At 35.2% G+C, this 25189-nt stretch overlaps 1 protein-coding gene across 2 annotated transcripts in view; it reads left to right on the top strand.

Annotated features, from left to right (window-relative positions):
• The window catches only part of Ppp3r1 (protein phosphatase 3 regulatory subunit B, alpha), a 117621-nt gene that overhangs the window by 88471 nt on the left and 3961 nt on the right, over nt 1–25189 (top strand). For both annotated transcript variants that reach the window (XM_063229533.1, XM_063229534.1), the window contains 3 exons: nt 19764–19940; nt 21225–21284; nt 22025–22209. In XM_063229533.1, the coding sequence (XP_063085603.1) occupies nt 19764–19940; nt 21225–21284; nt 22025–22209 (422 nt within the window). The remainder of the gene's footprint in view (nt 1–19763; nt 19941–21224; nt 21285–22024; nt 22210–25189) is intronic.

The following is a 25189-nucleotide window of genomic DNA, read 5'->3' as shown; positions in this document are numbered from 1 at the left end:
TCCATTTTATTGTTGGTATAGTTTTTTAATTTATTTTTATGGTGCTAGGCAATTGCTGTGCCATGGATGACCTCCCCAGTTTCTCTATGCTTATATCTATGATTAGTTCCCCATAATCTTGCCATGCAAACTATTATTTGCATTTTATATTTCCTGTTAGACTTTGTTTATAAATTTCTTAATTAAATTAGGACCATGTGTGGTCATATACTTAAGTTCCTGTCTTAAATGTGAAAATAAAATGTTACATCCAGAATATCGTTTAAATTGACAAAAGCAGGCCTAGTTATGACTTGTAGACCATGAATTAGTAAACCGCATGTTGGTGCATTTTATTAATAACAAAGCACCCAGAAGTGCGCTGTGTCACTCACTATTCTGTTTGAGCTTGTCATAGTTATCCCTTGAGGTGCTAATGGCCATAAAGGTGTGGGAGTCTGTAATGAGGTTTCAGACTGCAAAATAGTTGGTTTGATTGTTTTGAATACAGCTCTGATTGGAAGGAGATCTTGGAAGTTTTTATTTCTCAGTCAAGGCATAGATGTTTATTCTCTTTTGTTCTCCTGTTAAGTCTTAAGACTGAAGGTCATTTACCTTGGTTTCAAATAAAAATATGCTTGGGTAAAAGATGGATGAATGTCCTTTTCTGTGTATCCAGGATGGCAAAGGGCAGTTTTTTGCTTTTAGTTTAGTTTTATAATGTGCAGGGAATGGATTGTCCATTTCAATTTTACTCTTAGAACTTTTTTTTTTTGTACTGGGGTAGAAAGGCCCTTTCCGTATCCTTGTCATGGTCTGGGAAGTTTATATTCGTAATCCCATGGAAATGTTTTTGGAATCCTGGTGAATTAGTTCCAGTCTATCACCTCCAGTGCAGACAATGGTGAGAATAAAGGCACTAAGACATACTTGCAGTTAGGCAGCCAGGGGGTCCTGAGCCTGGTCCAGACGAGGGTTCACAGAACAGAGGCCTTGACTGAGGCCCTAACCTGGATTTTATTAATTTATGAAGAAGGAAGTGGCTAACAGTGAGTGACTGTGAGAAGGGTGGGAGTTAACTGTGAGTACAGCTAGCTAGGAGTCCAGAAGGCACCTCTGCAGTATGCAGAGAGAGAGAAGGGTATGCAGAATGACCAATCTGCGTAACACAATTGAGGTACCATATAATGTTTAGCGGGTGGTGCCTCAGCTCAGATGTGTAAACCTATTTTGTTCTAGGAAGTCATGGTATTTTATCTCAAGCCTTGAACCCAGTTAACAGCCCTGGAGCTGTGTGGCTCTACCATCCTGCTGGGCTCAAATGGTCAGAGGGAGACACTGAAAAAGGGAAACAACTATTGCTTGGCTTCAGCTAGTCATATTTATATTGTTTAGAGTCAGTTGAAGGGAAAAGGAAATAGCTTAGCCAACTCCATACATATAGTGCATAGATAGGACCAGATTTAGCCAAAGTGGAGGTAATCGCTCTTTATTCCAGGAGAGCTGTCCAGGTGGCCCTCTACACTGGGGAACCAAACCTAAGGCTTTTGCACTGAACTGCATCACCCAGTCCCTTTTTAAAATTTGAGATAGGGTCTTGATACATCCTTAAGTTGCCCAGAATAGGCCTGAATTTAGCTGCATTGCCTGAATTAGAGGCATGTACCACCATGACCTGCAGAGAACTTTAAAATTCTTACTACTTTGACTGTGTTTGATTAAACTGTTGAACTTTGTTACTAAAGATCCATACTTCTTAGTGAATCTTCTACCTGCTAAGATCTAAATACTTCTGTAGTTTATTCATTTTTTCTCTGTTCTTTATTTTTATTATTCTACGCATAATTTGGATGAATTCACCAAAGTTAGTTTATTCACAGTAAAACTGCCACAGTTTTACCTAACTGCATATTATAGTGATCATTCTTTAGCTTTTTTACAAAGTTCCTTCACTATTGGAAGAGCTTACTGTTACCTGCAACCAGCTACCCTACTATTCATTTATAAGATTGTTGAAAACAATCCTTCAGGCACTTTACTGTTTGTATTTCCCCATTCGGGGTTATTCCTGTCACACTTGGTCCTTCAGCTCTAGCTCAGTTTGTGTTGTCTGTGAGAACTTCTGTAACTACCCCAGTTCTCAGGGTTTTCTCAGTGTTACTGTTTTCTTTTTGTATGTAAATTGTGTTACCTTAACAAAAGGTGACAAGACTTGGTCTGATACTACAAGATACTGTCCTTCCATTCTGTGACACACAGATAGTAAACATCCATAAAGTGATTACAGTCTAGCTCCTGGGAAAAGAAAAATGCAAACAATTACAGTGAGAGGTAGAAACAAGATTCAAAGGAGGGGAAAATCAGTTTTGTTTGAGAAAAATAAAAGAAACATCACAGAAAGAGTGATGTTTGAAATTGTTTTTAAAGGCTTTGTAGGATGTTGAGTAATTCTTTGACCAGTCTGGTAATTTCTCTGTTTCATTCTCTACAAATTGTATCTGTGTAATAAACATCCTAGAGCCCAACTCCTTTATATGATCCTTTGCAATTCCTTACCTTTAATAAATGATTATGCTTTGTTTCAATGCTTGAGGAAACTGAGAATGCTGTGTCAACCTTTTCTCATCACCTGCCACCCCCACCTTGCCTGCAGTGTCAGGGGTTCAGTTGTGCTTCCCTTATTCAAGATTAGCCTTTCCACTGTGCTTTTCATCGTCTACTTTTTCATTTCTAAGATCAGGCTGGGTTACATACATAATGATCCAGGCCCTCAGGTAGATTCTTTGGGATCTACCTGGACCGACTTCTTGCACTTTTTTTGCGTTTGACTCTTTGAGTGACTATTTTAAAATACTCCTATAAATTTTGTGTCCTGATTAAATTGTTTTCCTTGCGAACTTGAACTATAACAGTACGTGAAAGTATATTCTTTAAACCATCATGTATATGAAATTTGTTCTTTGGAAAATTCTTATTGAATAGAAGAAGTAACCTAAGTAAAATCAATTACTGATTTCATTATTATGTGTTTTGTGAGAGAGGGTCTTGCTATGCAGTTTTAGGCTGGCCTTCAACTCACTGTGTAGCTCAGACTGGTCTTGCTGATTTCATTGAGAAGAAATTATTTAATTCCAGTCAAGTGTAGTATGTAAACAGCAAGATTTATAAGAATAAGTGGCTATATAAGCTAATTTTTATCAATAAAATAATTGAGCTATTAGTGGTGGATGCATAATACTTGGCATCAGAAAGATGCTGAATAAATACTTGTTGGAATAATAAGAATTTACAGTTGGGCTCTAATAACAATTGGTCGGTTAATTTTAAAGGGTATACACCTTTGGGAAAACATAGTAATTAACTGTCACCCCATTTAGTGTCATAAATAATACCAATACATACTTCTGAGGCACTTAGCATGTGCCAGGTGCTGTTCTCAGTACCTGATAAACAGTAGCCCTTTTAGTCCCCGCACACACAACCTTATGAGAAAAGCACTACTAGTTTTCTGCATTGCACTGATAAGAAAATAGAGGTAGAATTTTAAATAACAAGGCAAAAACCACATAGTACGTGACTTAGCTTGTCATGTTTTGGAGTCTCTTTTTGGGGGGTGCGAAATGGTGGGAGCATTTGAAAATAGGGCTGCATGCTTATTGCAGCCTCAGAATCATATTAATAAATCACAGTATTATATAGCCTTTCTTGTAGGCAATAGTGTGTGTATGAGTATGGAGGTTAAACCAAGGACAGTGTTGGATTTTACAGGCATTGTGACTTTCCTGGTTTCTCTGTTGTCTAAATTGTCTGCCCTAGGAAATGTTACTCTGTTGAGGTGATTTGTTCGAAGTTGTAACTTGGCATGAAGACTCGGAAAAGTCAGTGCAAGATACTGCTTTAGATAGTGTAAGCAGGGGACTAGATTGAGGAATAATTGAAAGTGTTTGTCAAATGTAAGATTCTACCGGTTTTCTTTTTACTGTTGATTACATTAGTGTGAAGGTGAGTCATTTTGGTAAAATTAGCAAACACAGAGTCTGTTTTATAGGCTGAACAAGGTTTTTATCGAAAAAGATTTCTCAACTTTCTTTAGTTAGAAAAAGGAGTGCTTGGCAGACAGTGAAGGAATGTTTTCCTCTGGCATAATGAACAGTCTAGAAACCTCGCAGCCTTTCTCACCATTAGAACAGCTCCACCTTTGAGCAAACAATTTCATGTTGAAGCACTTGTTTCTTGAATATTTAAGTGACTTGAAAGTTTGCATCTCCTGACTATATTGTGCTGCTTTTAATTTCTGCTTTTAGATCTATCTTTCTCCTCCTTTCCTCCTCTGCTGCTTTCCTCCCTTCTCCTCTCCTCTGTCTCTCTTGCTTCATGCTGGCCCTCTCTTTTTCAGTGCTAGGGGTTAACTCAAGGTGTGCTTAGCAAAATGCTCTCCCACTAAGCTATATTCTGAGCATTGCCTTTCTTCGTTTGAAAAACAAATGTTTTTCAGAGGAAAAAAAAAGGAATAAAAAGTTAATTTGATTATATTCTTTTCAGCATTTGTTTTTATTCTTATATGAGCTGATTTAACTCTTGAATTTTTAATAGTGTGTTTTTGAAATTCTGATTTCTGGTTTGGTCCCTGATTCATTATGTCAGAAATCTTCAGAGAAAACCTTGCTATACCACTACAAAAAATTTAGTTTGTGAACAGATAGAAGTATTTTTGCAATTTAATTTGTATGATAGTGTTTATTTTACCACTGAGAATTACTTAGATTCTGCCTGCTTTCAGTAAAGTATTTGAGTTGAATAACGAAGAGAGGGATGAAAAGTCTTCTTACGAATACACATGAGCTTACTTCGATTTGTTGACCTTTTGTGTTTACATTTCTTTCAAAAAATTGTTGGATATTTTAAGTATTTCAGTTGGTTAGATAAATAGTTTTTAGAAAAAGCAAAAGCACTGCTCTGTTTCATTATCCATATTCACATTTTGGTGTCATGGCCATACTTAACAGATTCACAGTTAGATCCATGACATAGTCATTTGGTTATGATGAACTCAAATAATTTTTGGACTAGTATGTAGAAGTCATATTCTATTGGACTAGTATGTAGAAGTTAATTTAGGTGGCTAAAAAGGCCTAGTTGTCCATCTAACGAAAGTATAGATCCTTGGGCCTTTCTCAGAATGTTGGAACAGCTGGGAATTTAGCTCAGCAGGGTAAGCGCCTGCCTTGCAAGCGTGCAGTTGTGAGTTCCATCCCTGGTACAAAAAAAAAGAATGTTGGAACAAAAGATAGGGGAAAAATCTTAAAAGTATACTGACTTTGGGAACAAATACTGAGAATAACAGCATCTCACTGAAAGAAAACCTAGAGCTGTATTAGATAAAACACGAAGGGAAATAGAGAAGCAGAAGAAAGTTTCTCTAACTTGAAAAGAATCTTTTCATTAAAAGGACATTCAGATTGCTAAGAAGGTTAGATGAGAAAAGATTACATTTAGTTTATTTTTGGGGACAGGGTCGTGCTGTGTATGGTGGCCTTAAAAATAGTATGTAGTGCCCAGGCTGGCCTTGAACTTGTAGTGATACTCTTGCCTCAGCTTCCCAGGAGGTGGGCTTACAGGTAGGTGTTTGCTATCAGGCCTAGTGAACGACTTGTATTGTACTGTATTGTATTTATATTGTGGGGTTTTTTTTTGTTTTTTTTTTTTGTTTTTTTTTTTGGTTTTTTTTTGTATTTTTACCGGTACCAGGGATCGAACTCATGACCACACACTTGCAAGGCAGGCGCTTATGCCGCTGGGCTAAATCCCCAGCCCCTATATTGTGTTTTTTGTACTGAGGAATGAACTCACAACCTTGTGCTTACCGGGCAAGTGCTTAAGCCGCTGAGCTAAATCCCTGGCTCTACATTTAGTTTAAACTTTCACTATAATTTTAAAATTGCAGGAGTGGAGAGGAAACTAAAGGCTTTCAGACAGGAAAATTTACCTAAAAAGAACAGGAGACGACTGTAGTGAACTCTTGAGCAACAGCAGCAGATGCTTGAAAGCAGCAGAGTCATTAATAATTCTACATTCTTAAATCCAGCATTTGCTACTAGCTAACCAATCACTTGTGTGAGAGCAAATTAAAGACATTTTCAGAAATTGGTGTTCTATAAGTTGTTGAATATATTCCTAGCAAAATGAAATAGAAGTTCAATAAAGAAGATGAAACGGCAGCCCCCCGCAAAAAATCTGTAAGACACCAGTGAAAATTCCAGGATAGGTGCCACAACACCATAGGCCTAGAAAGCCCTTGATTCCAATTAGAAAAAAGAAACCAAAATTGTCTATGAACAATGTATTCAGGAACAATGTAAAAGCAATTGTGTAAATTGTGTTCTAGACTTTCTTTCTTTCTTGAATTTTTAATATTGACTTAAGATAAAGGCAAGCCAATAAGCAAAAAAAAAAGCCCAGAAACTAAGTGAGATAGTTATGACATTCTTGGTGAAAAACCAAACTGAGCTCTAGAGCAGCCTTACCTAAGTCTTGAATAACTGAGGAAAGTAAAAGAAGACTCTTGAATATGTATCGTCTTGTGCAAATACCACATTTTTTCCTTCCAGGATGTTGGGGTGGAGAGTAGCACAAAGTAAAACAAAAAAGCAGCCAGCGTTTTGCTCCACCACGACGTGAGCAGTAGATAAAAAGAGAAAAGACCTGGAGAATGTAATATAGTGTGATGGAGTTTATTCGAGCTGTAAAACAAACAGGTTGTTTGAGAACCAACTCTTTCAAGTAAGATGTACTATTGAATTAGGTGATATGTATTTTGGTTTTTAAAAATGAAGATTGCATCTTTAAGCAGTCTTTTAATAGAGAAAGAACTTGGTAGATAGGTTTTTGTGATGGCTTTTTATGTACTGTCATCTAGTACAATGCTAGTTCTTCAGATGGAACTACCAAAAGAAGTGAGATTAATAAGCATTTCATGAAATCCTGGTTACCCAGTTTAGCCATCAGGTGTTTTTTTTTTTTATCAAAAATAAGTATTTTTATGAATTACCACAAATATAGTGAAAGCTGCTGCTGTGTGCCATCCTGCAGATCCCCAGATAAGAAGTGGATCAAGAGATGGAGAGAAGGGGAAGGAAATGAAAAAACCAAGATATATTATGTACATTTTCCAACTGCCCACAGGGAATGTGGTCATTATGTACTGTAAACATGTACAAATAAAAAATCAAAACAAAAAAATAAGATATGATGTTAGCTGTGGGTTTTCCATGGTTGACTCCTACCAAGATAAGTCTCCTTCTATTCAGTTTGCTAAGATTCTTTATCATGAATGGATAGCCAACCCTGTCAAATAAATGTTAGCCTACACCTACTGAAGAAATTACGCTTTTTCTCTTTAATACCGTGAATGACAAGTTTTTTCTCCAGTCTTGGAGACCAAATCCAAAGCAATATCCATGCTAGTTAATAACCTCTCTACTACTGAGCTATGTTGCCATTGCTTTCTTAAAAAACTTTTTTGACACAAAGTTTCACTAAATTGCCCAAGGTGGCATTTGACTTGCAATTTTCCAGGCATGTGCCACCACACACAACTTGTTTTTCATTGAATTTGTTCATCTAAGGTATACAGTTTATGTGCATAAAATTGTTCTCAACATTCTCTTGTTACACTTTTAACATCTATAGTAATCTAAGTTTTTTTTTAAATTACTGATGATGGAGTATTCTTGTAGAATGATCCTTCAGAATGCAAACACCATATATTTATCTGTTTACTCCTTGTCATATAAAAGATACAACCCCCAAAAGATATGACCCAAGCACACTGGAACTCAGCAAGCCAAACGGTGTCCAAATGTAAGCTAAACACAATAATGCTAAGACAAAAAATACATTAGTAGAATGGGGTTGAGACCTCAATGGATTTCACTAGAAAGTCTGTCACAGAAAAGCTATGTAATGTATAGTATATAATGAAACATCAGTTGTGGGGGGTCAGAATATTTACATAATATCTTATTTTCTCATTTCCTTCTCCATCTCTTGATCCACTTCTTATCTAGCTTCCTATGTCTTATTATGTATCTTCTATTTTGCTCTTTCTATTTTTTTTGTTTCTTATGTAAGAGAAACCACGCAGTATTCAAGCTTGTGTCTGATTTAACATTATGGTCTTGAGAGTGCATTTTCTTACAAATGACTCGTGTCTATCTTTTTATGGCAGAGTCGTACTCCATGGTGTATAAATACAGTAAAACCTTGTTTGCCAGAATAATATCTTTTGGACATAATCCAAAGCACTTTGTTCATCAGTGCAGAGAGGGATTGAGGTTTAGGGAAGAGAGAATCAGTTGTGATTATGTGACATTTGGCATGATGTATTGCTCCTATGCAAGATATGCTTATTTGTCAAGTTAAAGTTTCTTAGAAATGTCTGATTATTTTGTGAAACATTGAGAAGTCCAAGTTACTCACAGTCTAAGGTTTGACTACTGTATTTTCTTCATCTGTTGATACACATATAGCCTACTTGCAGGATTTATGTATTGCGAATTGTGTTGTTGTAAACATATATCATTGTAATATGATGTCTGTAACTCTTTTGGTAAGCAATCTACAAAGGGAGAAGTTATAGCTAGATTGAATGGAAATTCTAACTTTAATTTTTTGAGGAATATCCATGCTGATTTCTATCACGAGTATACTAGTTTATATTCCCACCAACAATGTAGAAGGGTTCCTTTTCCCCTGCAACCTGACTGGGATTTGTTGTATTTAATTTCTAGATGACAGCTATTTTTTTCCCTGTGGTAATATAGAATCTTAGTAGATTATGATAAAAGGTGGGTTTCGACTTAAGATTGTTGAGAGAGAAAAAAAAAGAAAAATTTAAAAAGTTATTTTTTTTCATTATTTCCAGTGAGCATTTTATTAAAAATCTTGAGTCACTACATGAAGTGAAGAAAAAGAAATTTAAAGTATCAAGTTTGAAAGGAGAGAGTAAAAGGTCTTTATTCTCATATGATATAATATATAGATCAAATTCTGGGTCTCCCAAAAAAGTGAATTCAGCAAGATTGTCAGATACAAGGACAATGTACAGAAATTATTGAAACGTATGTGTACTGTCAAAGAACAGTTGAGAAATTGATAAAGTATAATTTATAATAGAACAAAATACTCAAGTGTAAGTTTAACTAAATATGTGTAAAATACCGACACTATATTTAAACATCTAACTAAATGGAAAAATATATCACATTTGTAGATTGGAACACTTGGTCTTAAGATCAGCTCTACTTGTATTGATCTATATATTCAAGACAATTCCAGTGAGATTCTCAGCAAGAATTTTGTAAAAATTATCAAACTAGTTGGTAATTCACTGTGGAATTAAGAAATCTTCGACCCAGAAATTCCTAGAAAACAGTAGTTTACAGAAAGACTAAATCGATAAGAACTTTATTCATAATGGTTCAAACTGGGAGCAATAATGTCTAGCAACAAAGGAATGCATAAAGAAGTTGTCCTGGGTTTATATGGTGGATTGTACTACGTAGTATAAAGGAACATATATGGACATGTAACAAGATGGATTAATATAAAGTGCATAGTAAAAAGATACAAAGAGTACACATCATATATTCCTATTCGTATGAACTTTTGGATAAAACTTATTGAAAGCAGAGCCATGATTGCCTGGGTTTGGTGAAGAAGATGTGATTGACTGCAAAGGGGTTCAAGGGAACATTTTTGGGGTGATACAAATGTTCTTTGTTCATGAATGTAGTGATGCTTATTTAGGATATACATTTATCAAAACCTATAGAATTATATCATTTTTGCAAAGATTGAAAATTTTTTTAGATTTTACTATAATCTGGTAATTCTTTTGGTGTTGTCTAACTTGAGCATATTTGACAACTGCTTGATAATTTTTGAAATATATAAAACTTATAATCCAGAGACAGTAAAAGTGTGCATTGTGGCTTGCATTCTAAAGTTTCAATGTATTTCTAGATCCTATACATTTTTAGAGTTTTTCATGGTTAAGAAAAGGTAAACACAAATGTGACTGTCCATGTTATAGTACTTTAAGTATTTAAATTTGTAGAATGGTTTCTCTGCTTTGTTCTTTTGATAGTCAGAACGCCCTGTGCAGGATATAAATATTTTAAGCTGTTGGTTGATAAACATGGTCCTAAATACTGTTTTTCTGGAGCTACTTCAGAAGGTTTATCTAGTGCGCCCCCTGGTGGTTTTTACTTCTCTTTTAGAGTATTACGAAAATACAACCGCTACCTTGGTAGATATTAAAACTTTCAAATTATTATTCATGTTGAAAAGCTTCTCAGTAATTTCTGTTAAAAACACCATAATGTCTTTTCCTTGTAGTGATCTTGATAAGAGATTCAATACATGTGTCTTACAGTAAATTTGTCCTTTATGACTTTTTAATACTCAAGTATATTCTGAGATCCTATGTTGGAGTAATTATTTAATTATAGTTTTAATTCTGTAGTATAGTTCTAAGTTTTTGTTATATAAGAGAGATTGGGTGATCTCTTTTAGTGTATTATGAGGATGAACCTGAAATACATTATGATGCTAGAAAATAAATGCTTAAAAAAAGCAAAAAGAGGGATTGCTGAACAACCACAGAGGAGCCAGCCTGAAGTAGTATGCAAAGCAAACCCGGAACAGTTTGACAAGATACACAGTGATAGCTGGTTAAGTTATTGCCTGTTGTAACAGAATAGTGATGTTTCCTTGCGGGAGCTGGAGTATGTAGGGCAAATCTCAAGTCACTTCAGTCCCTTCACCCACAGTGCCTTTCCCTCCCGCTCTTCCTAATCTCTTCCCATCCCCGGGAGCCTGCCTTCTCTTTCCCTGTCATTTCTCCTATTCATTTTTGTTTGTATTCAAGGTTTTTCATGTAAGAGAAAATGTGGTATTTCACATTCTGCGTCTGTTATTTTACTTATCATGGTGGTCTCACATTCTGTATTTTTCCACGGGTGGCATAATTTCCTTCTTTATGACTGAAGTACACACACACACACACACACACACACATATCACATTTTCATTATCTATTCATCTTTAACGGGCATCTCCTCATGGTACCCTTCCCATTAGCAGACCATCCATATCCCTGTTTCATACTACCTGTTGTTTATTTTGTCATTATTTATATTTTGAGTTTCTCATATGAGAGAAACCATATGGTAATTAAGCTTGTGTGTATGATTTATTTCACTTAATATTATAGTTTCAAGGTGCATGCATTTCCCTGCAGTAATTTAAAATTACCCTTCTTTGCAGCAAAGTAGCATTCCGTTATGTATAAGTATCACGTTTTCTTTATCCGTTCATCTGTTGATGGACATACTGGCTGCTTCCACATTTTATTATGAATTATGCTGCTAGAAATGAGTATACAAGTATCACTGTAATATATTGTCTTTAACTCTTTCAGGAAGATGACTAGAGGGGGAATAGCTGAACTGGGATTTCTAGTTATAGTCTTTTGAGGACTCTCCATACTGTTTTCCATCATGGCTGTACTAATATACATTCTTACCAACAAAATAGACATATCCTTCCCGTACACGTGCATGCAGCCTTGCCAGCATTTGTTATTTGATTTGATGATAGCGATTTTTTTCTCGAGTAAGATGGAATCTCAGTGGTGGTTTAATTGACATTTATGGCCAGAGATGTTGAACAGTTTTTCATTTATTACTGTGTGTGTGTGTGTGTGTGTGTCTTATTTTCAGTTGCAATTTTTTTTTTGAGGGGAGAGTTTTTTTGTTTTGTTTTTTCACTTTATTATACATTTAGATATTTGTCATCTGACCAAGGTATAGATTGCAAAATGTTTTTCTCATTCTCTAGGTGTTTTTTTTTTTCAATGTAACCAACTTTTTAAAAAGCTATTAATTTATTTATTCATACCAGGAATCAAACTTAGGACCTTGCACTTCCCAGGGTCTTCTTTATCTCCGAGTGAGTTTTAGGGTTTTCTCTAGTTCTGTGAGAAAAGTTGTTGGTGTTACAACTGGCAGTTCATTAAATCTGTAAATTATTTTTGGAAGTGTAGCCATTTGACAATACTGGCTCTGTTTATCAAGGAAGAGGACTGTCTTTCCATTTTGCGGTGTCATTTTTGATCTCCTTTTGAGTTTTGATTGTAGAGGTCTTTCACTTTTTTAGGTTAATTCCTAAGTATTATTTCATTTTCTTGGTGATGTTGTGAATGATATTATTTTCCTTTCTCAGTGAGTTCATTATTACCTGTACAGGAACACCATTTATTGTGTGTTGATTTTTGTATCCTGCTGCATTGCTGACTTTATTCTTGGAGTCTGTCAGTGTAATTTTCTGGGTCTTCTGTATAACGGATCGTATCATCTACAAATAATGAAAAATTGACATCTTTCCTATACATATTGCTTTTATTTCTCTTGCCTGATTGCTCTGTATATATTTTGAGTACTGTATGGGACAGGAGTGGTGATAATGGATATCTGTGTCTGGTTCCTGAGTTTAGAAGGAAAGCTTAATTTTCTCCACTTAATATGATGTTGGTAGTAGGTTTGTTATACATGGTTATCAGATTGCAATAAGGTCCTTCTGTACCTGTTTTCTTGAGGGTTTGTATTATGAGTAGGTGTTGGATTTTGTAAAGGCTTTTTCTCCATCCACTGAGATGATTGTAATGATTTTTGTTTTTATTTTTTAAATAATGGTGTGTCACTACCTTTATTGATTTGGGTATGTTGAATCATCCTGGCATTCCTGCCATGAAGTTTACTTGGTCATGATGTCTTAATTTTTTTATGATGATGACTTGCTGCATCTGTTTACCAGTGTCTCTCGAGGATTTTTGCATCTGTAGTCATTAAATAAAGAAATTGGCCTACCGTTTTCTTTTTTTGTTTGGATTCTTGGCTGGTTTTGGAGTCAAGGAAATGTAGTATGTTAGGAAATGCCAAGAGTAACTGGGTTGAACGGTATTTCTTTGTTGAGGTTGGTTGTTGTTGCTATTGTTGTTGTTCTTATTTTTTATCGTCATTGTACTTCGTTTTCCTTTTTCTTTGAAATACAAGTACATCCAGAGAGAAGAGATAGGTCAAATAAATGTGTTATGTACATTTTTGGTAGAAGGAAATGGGTAATTATGAAAGTATAATATTCTTACATAAGTTAAGCTTTTAATGTGGGGCCAGAAGTGTTGAAACTCTTCGTTTTAAAAAATGTACAGTCTAGAAATTGTCCAGAATAAATCGATACTGTCATTGTTATTGACAATATAAATCTCAGCTCATCAAATAGAATAAATTTTTAAATATAATTTAAAAGACCTAAAGACTTTTTTGGAAAAAGAAAATAGTATATTAACATCCTACAAAATAAATGAATATAGTGACAAGTAAGCCAAATAAAAGCAGAACAGAACAACATTCTACAATAACCCTAAAACAAACAGACAGACAAACAAAAAACAGCAATCTTGAAACAAAAAATAGATTCATAGAATGGTGTTGAGACCTCAATGGATTTCTCTAGAAAACTGTCACAGAAAAGCTATGTAATGCATAATGTATAATGATCACATTACTTGTCGGGAGTTGGAATATTGACATAATATATCTTGTTTTTTCATTTCCTTCCCCTTCCCTCTGTAAACTTTTATTAGATTTTTGAGGACTCTCCATAGTAGATTGTACTGATTTTTTACATTCCCATCAGCAATGAAAATAGAGTTCCTCTTTCCCCAGCATTCATTGTTTTATTTGATAGTATTAGATTTTAATTCATAAAGTAAAATAAATATCCATGAATCCATACTGATAATTAAATAGAGAAGAGAGTGGCTTTATCTTTTTCACAAAAGCAGTCTGCACTTCGAAGGGAATAGAAAATTATTTTTAGCCAAGTACCACAGTAATAACTATTGCAGATGGAACCACTCACTGATGGTTACTAAATTAGGTCAGAATTTAAAGAGAAATAAGAGTATTTGTATTGTCTCAAAGGACTCACCCTGCCATGTTTTGTTTTGTTTTTAAGCTACAAAAGAAAGAGATTTATAGTGGCCACTTTGTCTAGTGATTGGTTGGTTAAAGGTGTCAACATCAGTAATAAGTTATATTAACACCATGTATCCCTTGCTGCACGTGTGTAGGACACAGCATCCTAGTGGCATCACAGCATCCATAGGTAAGGTAGACATCTTACAGAACTTTTGAACCATAGTTTCACAAATTGAGAAATCAACAGTGATAAAATAACACTGAACCATGAATAATGCTTTACTAAACAAACTGGTAAAATTTGTAAAGTATTCTTTTCTGGTACTCTGCCCAGGATCTTAAATTGTGTATTTCTTTCAAAATGTTGCTAGGTGAGTTTAAAAAGGATTGCTTTTATTTTATCTGTTATTGAACTACTAATAGGTAATAAGTTATTATGTGGCTATTAAAATTCCCTGAATAAGTAATAATTTCATTGCTATCATTTGGTGGGAGTCACCTAAAATGTGTAGAAAGCTTTTTATTTTCTATTCTGCTTTTCCTTTTTAACTCTGAGAAAACTAGAAACTTTAAAAAGTTTAGACTACTTTTTTTTTTTAAGTCTTTAAAAGTTGAATGGCAAAAAACAAAACAAAGAATCAACACTAGTTGACTGGCGACCTCTTGTGTGTGTATTAGTAACAGTGCTCTTACAAGCCACAGACTAAGGACTCTTCTGTTTAAACCCTTCATTTTTTCTGAATAAAAGAAGTATATAAATAATAGTGAAGGGATATTATTTATACCTTTCTGTCTGAAAGGTAGATGAATATGTAAGCTGTCTCTGTTAGTATTATGTTACTGTGGCATTAATGTGCGTAGTCAGAGATACTAAAATTTACTGTAGCAACATAACCATTAAGAAAGCAGATTCTTATGTTGTGACACTAATGATTCTTGAAATCACTTATTAAAATGAGTTTTCTAAATTTTATACTTGTCCCTGAAAATAGAGCATTGATTTAGGGAAGGTCTCAGCAATTTGATCTGCTGTTTTTGTGTTAGGGTCATCAATTCCTTAATAATTTTTTATATTTTGTAAAGCCAGATTAAAAGACCTTACATTTTTACTGTCTTACTTAAATTTTAGATAATAGTATATTCCTTCTCAGATTTAGTACTTCGATATAATTTAAATTGGTTTATGTCATTTCAGGTATTCAAAAGGTTGTCCTAAAAGTAAAAAAAAAAAAAAAAAGTGTTTAACTTGGCAAAAACGGGAAAAAGCAAACTCGAATGAGTCATGGGATGAGTCAAGAGGGTGAGGTTTGTTTTTGTTTTGTTTTTTTGGGGGGTCCATTTTTTTTTTTTAAGAGAAGAGAATCCTAAGCAGTAGAAAAAACATCTTTGATGTAAGGTGGTGCCCAAAGTTGGAATTTGTTCTTCGCTGTTAACTGATGCTAAGTGCAGATCTTCTGTGAACATACTGAAAACAGGTAGTAGTGCTCACAAATGGGTCTAATCTATTTTAGAGATCTTGGCCTAATTTGTAGCAGCTGGTAGGTGCTGACATTCCACAGTGCCTCTAGTGCATTGCTGGCAGTTGGAAGTGCTTGAGTAACTGCTTCTGTGGCGATTGTAACAACCAAATAAGCGGCTTTTCTTTGTTTGACATCTAAAAGAATTTTTTTCTACTATTCTTGAAAGCTAGTATTCTTAGATATTGGTGTAAAAAATATTTATGGCTTTACTTTCCAAAGTAGCAAGTTTCAAATACTCTAGATGAGAGAGAGTGATTTTAGAGCTTTCCGTGATAGAATGCTGCTGCGTTCATGCCTTAGGTTTGGCTAAGTATGGACACCTCAGGTTGTTCAGGTAGCCGCTACGAGATAGTCAATACAAGGTGTTCAGTGGCTGTCTTACTCCTCATTATGATCCCAGCTGGACGGACGGATGGACGGACGGACGGATGGAAGGGAGGGAGAGGAGGAGAAAAAAAATGAGTGGTGGGAGGGGAGAGATCCTGTTCCCTTACATATTTTGCTGGCTTCTCAAAGAAATTTCAAGGTGAGTTTTGTCTGCACAAGATGTGTAAGTTGGTGAATGAAAAGATTAAATAGAGCTTGTTCTCTCCAGGTCATTCTTAAGGGGGTGTTTAAGTAGCCCTTTGACAGAGCTTTGCAAGTGGGAACGAAACTGAAAGAGAGAGTTGGGAGGGATAGGAGAGGAGAGGAAGTAAAAATTGAAATGCGTTGTGCACATGTACCGACTCCCCACCATGAGTGCAATCATTATATACTGAAAACTTGTGTAATAAAAATACAATTTTTAAAAGCCCCAACTGTGTTGTGGAGGGAAAGTTGTTCCTTGGCAGTTTGCTTTACCCTTGAGGAAAATTTTAGCTACTCATCCAGAACAATTATCAAGTACTTTGTAATATTTCATAAGATATTTATAGCCACAGAATGTAAATGTGTTTTAAATAGTCTTTTAAGAGTTTTTAACCAGAGACAGAGTTAATGATCCACACAACTGTGAGACAAAAAATGTCCTTCTTTCTTTAATCGGAGAAAAACTGGTAGTGTAATAAATGGAGTGTTCTGCCCAGGGCCTTCCAGGAGCAAGTTCATAAGGAAAGGGAAATGTGTGCTTTAAAGGAATTGTACACAGAGCAGTGAGCTTAAGAAAAAGAGTTGGGGAAGATGTGAAGACGGGAATTTACATTGAAGTTAAATACCATCAAGAATTTAAGGCATTTTATCCTGTTTCTTATTAAGAATCCACAACACATTTTTAAGCACAGGAGCTAGCACTTTGACCCAGTCTACTTTTTAAAAACGTTAATGTTGGCAGTGTAAAAGAAACAGGTGGATTAAATCACACTTTCTCTGCCACTAATTTACATCTCCGGCCTCTCAGATTCCTTAGTATTATCCAAGATTTCAGTACTAGGTTCTTGAGAGTGGGGTCTTCCAGGTAACTGAACCCTTCAAGTCCTAGTTCATTTTCTGATAGACAACTTTTTAAGCTTAGTCGTGTCTCATAGAATCTAACAGCTAAGTTTCCACAGGTACTGTGGGTGCTTTCGCTTCTCCCTGTTTCCATTAATGATACTCTTTTGATCCTGATTTGTTCACTTGTGTAGAGATGTCTTTTATACTTATAATATACCTGTTGATATATTTGTCTTCTCAAATATATCAACAGGTATATTTGATGTCTTTTCATTCCTTAGTTTTAACAAGGCAAAACTTGATTGCAAGAGGAACACAGTTAACAATCTTTGATATGTATATAAAATTAAAGCAAGCACCGAGGGGGTAGCTTCTTAGCAAAATCTATGAATTTTGAGAAACTTTTCTGGGTGTTTTACTCCAAGTGATGTAGTTTGGCATCTGGTTAGATAAATAAAAATTTTGCTTTGTACATTGATAGCGTTTTGATCAGTAAGTTTCAAAGCATACATTTATAATTAATACTTAAAACATTTATTGAGTACTTGTTTATATACAGTATACAGAATACCTCTGAGAAAGTCATGGGTTCTGCTCTGAGGTAGAAGTATAAGTAAGCCAAAAAAAGAAATTGTAGTAAGATGACTGGTTGCACAATGGAAAACAGAAAAATAGAGTTTATTCAAATACTTCACAAATACAAATTAACTCTGGAATGTGTGTTAAACACCATAGTTTATCACTTGTGGGCCTTAAACAGTTATTTTGAGGTAGAGGTTCTCGAGATCATTTACTTCAGCAGTAGAAACTAATTTTGTGAACATTATTGATGACCTGATATATAGCCACCTTCATCAGTGGTGTTGTGGGAGATGGTGATAAAAGATGAGAAAAATTTTTTTTGAAGTTTTTATATATTTTTTTTAATTTGAGAAAACTTCATAATGGTCCCTAACTTACAATGGTTCACAAGTGATACTCAACAAAATTATCCTTTGAATTTTGATTTTTCTGGATTAGTGATATATGCAACATAATACCTTCAAAATGCAATGCAGAGTAGCAGGTCATACCTCCTACTTTGCTTCAAGATCGATTGAGGGTGGGTAGTTGATAATCTAGAGTGTATTCTGTTGCCAGGGTTTTTTTCCTCTTATAAATACATCAGTGAATTATATGAGGTGTTCAATATTTTATTTTAAAATAGGCTTGGGTTAGATGATTTTACCCAATCATAATTCATGTTCTGAGCATATTTAAGGTAGATGAGGCTAAGCTGTGATGTTTGGCAGATGTGTTACTTGCATTTTCAACTTATGACAGTTTGATATTTTCAAATTGTGGTGGGTTTATTAGCGTGTACCCCTTTTTAAATGGAAGAGCATCTATACTGGGAAAATCTCTGTGAAACTTAGGAAATTTCCATGTTCTACTGATATTATTTCTATCAGTTATATTGAAATGAATTCACATTGGAACACTATCATCTATCTATATACATATTGTAGTGTTGCATTTTTTATATTTTAAATATACTTTAATTTTTAAATTTTTATAATGAGGATGCCATATATATATATATTTTTATGATGTCACATATTTTTGCACTGTTAACTTTTGGGACTATGATACATGCTTATGAGTTATATATTTGCCTTCACTTTCTTTTAAAAAAGATTAGTGGTTTTGTTTAATTTTTGTTAAATACTTGCAAATATTATTTCTGGTAAGCCATAATCAACATTATCTGAATGTTTGATATTTCAAGAGAAGCGAAATGATGTAATTAAAAGGGAAAAAAATGACAACCTTTTTTAAGAATGCAGGTGAGGGGCTGGGGATATAGCTCAACAGCACAAGTGCCTGTGTGGCAAGTGCGTGGTTGTGAGTTCAATCACCGGTACAAAAAAAAAAAAAAAAAGACGGTGAAAGGAGAATTGACACTAAATTTTTATAGAGCGCTGTACTTACAAACTGTGATTCTTAAATTGTTTAGTTTTTTTAAAAATGTTAGGTGGATTTTTTTACCTTTAAAAATTAAGATATATATATATATATATTTTGTTCCAGTTGCTCATACTTGAAGAGATAGTATCAAGAGTTTAGCTAAAACTGGAAGAATATTTAAGAAGCATCCCATTGCCTCCAGAGAAGGGAATTGCATATTATGTGGTACGATAGAAAGAAAACATTTGACTTTGAATAGTTGTGAGCACCCCCCACACACACACACATACACAAACACACTTTTTTGAGACAGAATCTCACTATGTGGTTCAGCTGGTCTTGAACTCATTGTGATCCTCCTGCCACAGCTTCCAGAATGCTAGAATTATCAGAGTTCACCACCACATCTGACTAACCTTAGAATTTTAAACCATAATCTTTATTAAGAAAAAGTAAATGAAGGTTCACAAAAGGAAGGAAGAATAAAGGTGCTTTGGCATAGAGCAGAGATTGATTTAGTTTGTCTAATAGGATCTCTGTGATCAGCTAAGCGCTGTCATTCCAGGGATATCTCCTGTGACCTCCATGATCAGCTTAGCATTGTCAATCTTGGGCTATCTGGGTATTCACGTATAGTTGGCTGTGTATTATGGCAGGAGCAAATAAACAGAAAGGTAACAAAGTGGAAATATTTGTTAAACTTTTTCTATTAGAAGTAATTATTTTACAGTATTATTCATATATGTGTAACTTAATCAAATTGGAAATTACACTGTTGGATAAGTGCTGAATTTTTTTCTTTATAACCATTATGGAACCTTTTTCAAAAATCTTACCACCTTTTTTTGTCGTTGGCTTTCAGTTGATGCTGATGAAATTAAAAGGCTAGGAAAAAGATTTAAGAAGCTTGATTTGGACAATTCTGGTTCTTTGAGTGTGGAAGAGTTTATGTCTTTGCCTGAATTACAACAGAATCCTTTAGTACAGCGAGTAATAGATATATTCGACACAGACGGGAATGGAGAAGTAGACTTCAAAGGTAAGAAGGTTGTCACTGGTTTATGAATCACAGGCTAAAGAATTGATATATAATCACAGTTTTGTGTATAAGTACGCCTGAGACTTTGTTTTTCTTAGTTGCCTTTATAATTCGGTGATGCTATAATAAAAGATTGTTAAAATTTCAAAATCTGTGAGATATATATCTTAATGGGCTAAGATCCGTGCCTTTTGGTTCATAAATGGTCAAGGTGTCTTTTAAGGTAATCTGTGCCCAAAAAGATTTTTAAAATATTTCCTGTTTCTAGGAAATTATTTTCACTTTAGGGCAATTTATAATAATTAGAAGCTGTATTTTAAAGTATTTTCTTTGGGGTGGGGGAGTCTTTTTGAGACAAGGTATCACTAGGTAGTTCAGGCTAGCCTCTGAGCTCACTTTGTAGCCCAGGCCGGCCTTGAACTTGCAGTGAACCTCCTGCCTCTGCCTCCTGAGGGCTGGGATTACAGGTGTGTACCAGCATGCCCATGTTTTCATCTTTTTAAGAATGTATCAAGCAGTGAAAATTAAAGTGTAGAACAAGGATGTGAGCATTATTATACAACAGAAGTAATTCATTTTTATCTAGATTTTACGAATACATTCAGTAGCGCCTTTGCTAATATTAACACAGTACCTTATTTTATACTTTGATTCTATAAGAAAACATTTTGTTTCACTAGTAATTGTTAAAGGAATTTGTTATTTTAATTTTAGAACTGAATTACTACTTGAAGGGATTTTTAACTGGTTATGATTGACATTAGGTAGTAAAGAAAAACGAGCATTTTGCATGAAACTTCTGGTAATGTATTTAAATGAGTCTGAATTTTGGAACAGAAATCTAACTTTTTTTTTGTGCCAGAGATCAAATTCATGACCTTGTGCATGTCAGGCAGACACTTGTGCCTGTGAGCTGAAGCCCCAGCTCCTGCAAAATTATTTTTGTAAAATAATTTGTACTCTTTTTAAAAAAGGTTAATTGTAATCATTCTCTAAGAAGAAGGAGTTAAATAGCTTTGCTTTAAGAATATTTTTGAGTGTGATTTTTTTGTAGTAGGTAATAAATACTCAGGCAGATTGAGAGCTTCCCAAGTTAAGCAAGAAAATACATAGAATCTTGTTTGTGGAGGTTTTAAATTTGACATTTTCAGTTTTTAGCATTGTTAGAAATACTTGTTTTGTACAAGAAGGTTAAGTATTCTTTTGTGAGTATGTAAACTATTGGTTTTTCTCTGTAAAAATTTGAAATTTCTGGCTTATAACATCTTAACTTTTCTTGCTTAGAATTCATTGAAGGGGTCTCTCAGTTCAGTGTCAAAGGAGATAAGGAGCAAAAGTTGAGGTGTAAGTATTTTTTTGCAACTGACTCATTTTCTCTCTTAAACTATTACCATTCTATACTACACTGTTGCTTGCCTTTTAAAATATTCTAAAAGGTTTATTTTATTCCAGATCCTTAGACATAATGATAATTTTGTATTCTGATGAAAATTCTTCAGGGTATTCGCAGCTATCACAGTTGAATACTATGCCATTGTTTTTGTTCCTTTGTTTGTTTGAGACAGTGTCTTACTATGTAGTTTATTTAGGCTGACCTTAAACCCACTATGTAGCCTAGAACTTAAAAGCGATGATTCTCCTATGTTGGCCTCCCAAGTGCTAGGACTATAGGTATCTACCAGCATGCCTAACACCATTGTTTTTAGTTGTGTAGAAGGAAAACAATTTTAGTCCACTGAAAACAGTCATATAAATTTGGATAAGAGGGTTTTTTCCCACCAAATGAAAGTGGGAAGCAATGTTCTAAAGAACCTGAGAGGTTGGAACTGTTACTGTCTTTAATCCTATGTGAGGTTAGATAATTTAACCTACACCACACTGCTTAAGCATGTGCAGTCTTTTGACTATAATCACAGATTTAAACAGTGCCTGAGGGCAGCTTATATATTTAGCAAGGAGCCAGCCTTAGTGTCATAATTTGGGGCATTTGGCAGTTTAATTTTCTTCTCACTGGAAACATTGCCATGTGACAATATTCCCATGCGATTGCGTTAGAATCCTACTGATTTTCCTTCTTTTCTCAGTTGCTTTCCGTATCTATGACATGGATAAAGATGGCTATATTTCCAATGGGGAGCTCTTCCAGGTTTTGAAGATGATGGTGGGGAACAACCTGAAAGACACACAATTACAACAAATTGTAGACAAAACTATAATAAATGCAGATAAGGATGGAGATGGAAGAATATCCTTTGAAGAATTCTGTGCTGTAAGTATAAAAAAACTGATTCTTCCTTTGTTTGTGTTTTAAAAACATACTTTAAAAGACAACAGGAAATTTCTTGGAGGTATATGCCCTACAAATTTATATATCCAATTTTGCAAAATTGCTTCACAAAATTTAGAAGTGTATTAATTATAAATAATAGTTATTAGTTTCAAAAAACATTATGTATGGCAAACGGGTTAATAAAAAGTTTTTAAAAGATTAATATTTATAGTCATTTTCTGGTAAAATGCCACAAGAATGGAGCTAGTAACTTTTATCTATTATTGATGGTCCCTAAATTCCAAGTAGGTTATTAAGGTTTAATGTGTGGAAATACTTCTGTGGGAAATATATGTGTGTTTGTAAATTTCAGCATGTTCCTCCACATGAACAAAAGGCATAATTTTGTCTCCATTATGTTTTTTTTTTCTTCTGACTTTTCAAACTACAACAGTGAAAGAAGTGGAAAAATTATTTTAAAAGAATATGTTCTATGTTCTTTAAAGCTTTCAGAGTACTTAATATATAAATAAATTCATAAAACATTTTAAGAAATTTGTGATGTTTGGCAATGAATTTAGGACATTGAATTCATGAATGCTAGGCAAGCACTTTACCACTGAGCTGAATATCCCCAGCCTTTTGTATTTTATTTTGAGACAGAGTCTCAATAAATTGCCCAGGCTGGTCCCAAACTTGGGATCCTTCTGCCTCAGTCTCCTGAGCAGCTGGCATTATAGCTGTGCACTATCACATCTGTCTAAATAAATCTAATAAATGATTAGTGACCATTTTAAATGGGATTGAACACATGCATTTGTTTTTGCTTCCTCTCAAATTTGAATTAAATGAAAGGGTTAAACAAGGAAAAGCTGTGAACTCACAAAGACCAAATGAACAGCAGAGAAGGTTGCAGCTGAGGTTGGTTATTTAGAACGTTGAGTAGTAGCTAACCCATATATGGAATAATTGGGTCCTTGGCCTAGGACCACTGATTGTTAAGGGAACAATGACAGAGTAAAACACAGACAAGTTACATATTTTAGTTACAAGGGGCACTGGATAGTCAAAGCCCAATAAAGTTAAGGCCATGAGGCATAGTGTCCTTGGCCTTTATTAGGTGCAAGCATTATTAGGGGTTGTGCTGCTGGCCTGCAGGAAGTGGTAGGGGTGAGCTGCTGTTGAGGTCAGAGTTCAAGAATTGAGGAACAATGCATTTTTGGGTAAGCACACAGGAAAAGATCATAGTTAACTCGAAACCTGATTGTCTGTTCACTGTGACTACTCAGAAGGGATTTGCACCAGCCAAATCCTCAGCTGCCATGTTATGTTGCTTTGAGGCACCAGACCTCACAGACTGCCAGTCTCAGCTCTGGCCGTTGGCTTGAAGATTAGATTAATCTGTTCTTTTACCAGCTGCGAGTGTCACCACAAGTCACTTAGGCATAGGACAGACTTGATTTATTCTTGTGTCAATTTCTTAATTACTGCCTGTTTTGTACTGAGTCAGGCTGATCCTCAGAATTGAGTCTTTGGATTCAAAACTACTTATCACCTTAAAAATATGAGAAGCAGCTTTGTTCAAAATGCAAAATCCCTGACGGCTGAGAAATTGGTGGACGAGTAAACCTGGGGATGAAGATGAAGCTAAAAACATAATTGGTTAAAATCTGTTTGGAGAACTCATTGGAGCACTGAATTTCCTCCCTCCCCTTCTCTGTTCAGCTGGGCACCTTTCTGTGCCACACAGCAGTGAGCCCTGGGGAGAATCTGTAGGCTGGGAAAAGATGTGGCCCGGAGTTGGGGGGTTAGGTGTGCTGGGGAATTAAGTGGAAATCAGCGTATTTGCATGTTGGTATCTCTAGTCTTCTTCCTGGACCCAGGATTTATATACTCTGTAGGCAAGAGATAGAAACAATCCTGTTTAGGAAATCTTGTTTTTCCAACATGGTCCTACCAGATAACTCAGAATATTCTTGGAATCACTAGCTCCATGATACACATAAAGGTTCCAGTTCCCTCTCCAAGAAACAGAGCAAGGATCACCAAACATTGGAGGAAAAACACTACCATGTAACATAGAAACTAAAGCAAATCCAAAAAAAAAGCTTAGAAGAAACAAATTGGCATGGCAAATACAAACTTTAAGATGAAAACCTGTCAGTGTTAGCCTTGTAGATAGGATATACTGAATTCTTAGAACTGCAATTGAATAACATGTAAAAGAGATCTTGTTAGCACATACCTATAGTCCCAACACTCAGGAGGCTGAAGCTGGAGGGGATTATTGCAAGTTTTAAGGCCAGCCTGGGCTACATGGTGAGGCCCTCTCTTAAAAAAAAAGAAAAAAAAATTAGGGTTCCATTTTTAGAAGCTGTAACACCTGAATACCAAAGGATTTTGAAAAAAAACATCTGATACTGGAGACTTAGAGGAGAAAGAATTTAACTTGGCACACATTTTCAGAGGTTTCAGGCTTGGTTGGCTTGTTCCATGGCAGAAGGGTGGAGGAGTAAAGCTGTACATTCTGTGGCACCAAAAGCAGAGCACAGGGGCGGAGCACCAGCAAGAGACCTCCTCCAGGGCAGGCTCAGTGCCCCACCCCACGGGGCTTCCCTCACTGCATAACAGCGCATTCATGACTGTGCGTATCAGTGGATTAATCCGCTCACCAGCATAGCGCCTCCAGAAGCCAGTCATCTCTCCAGGAGTCTCTTGACCAGTTGAGTTGGCAATTAAGATTACCCAGAACACTTAGTATCCAGCATAGTATATAAAATAATCTGGACACAGGCACATAACCATGAAATTGAGAGACTAGTTTACAGAGAGCTGGAACAGTAAGATGGAGGCATAGGAGAGTGGCTCCATGCAAAGTCAAGAATCATTTTTTGTGGTGGGAAGGCTGTAGACAAGTGGCTGGAGCTCTTAAATCAAGAAAAAAAAGCAGCATAGAAGGTAAATAATGAACCTGAATATT

This window comes from Cavia porcellus, unplaced genomic scaffold, assembly GCF_034190915.1.
Source record: "Cavia porcellus strain 051 isolate PalLab524CR breed Dunkin Hartley unplaced genomic scaffold, mCavPor4.1 scaffold_18, whole genome shotgun sequence".
In the NCBI taxonomy this organism is placed as follows: Eukaryota; Metazoa; Chordata; class Mammalia; order Rodentia; family Caviidae; genus Cavia; species Cavia porcellus.
This window is presented reverse-complemented; position numbering and strand designations above follow the sequence as displayed.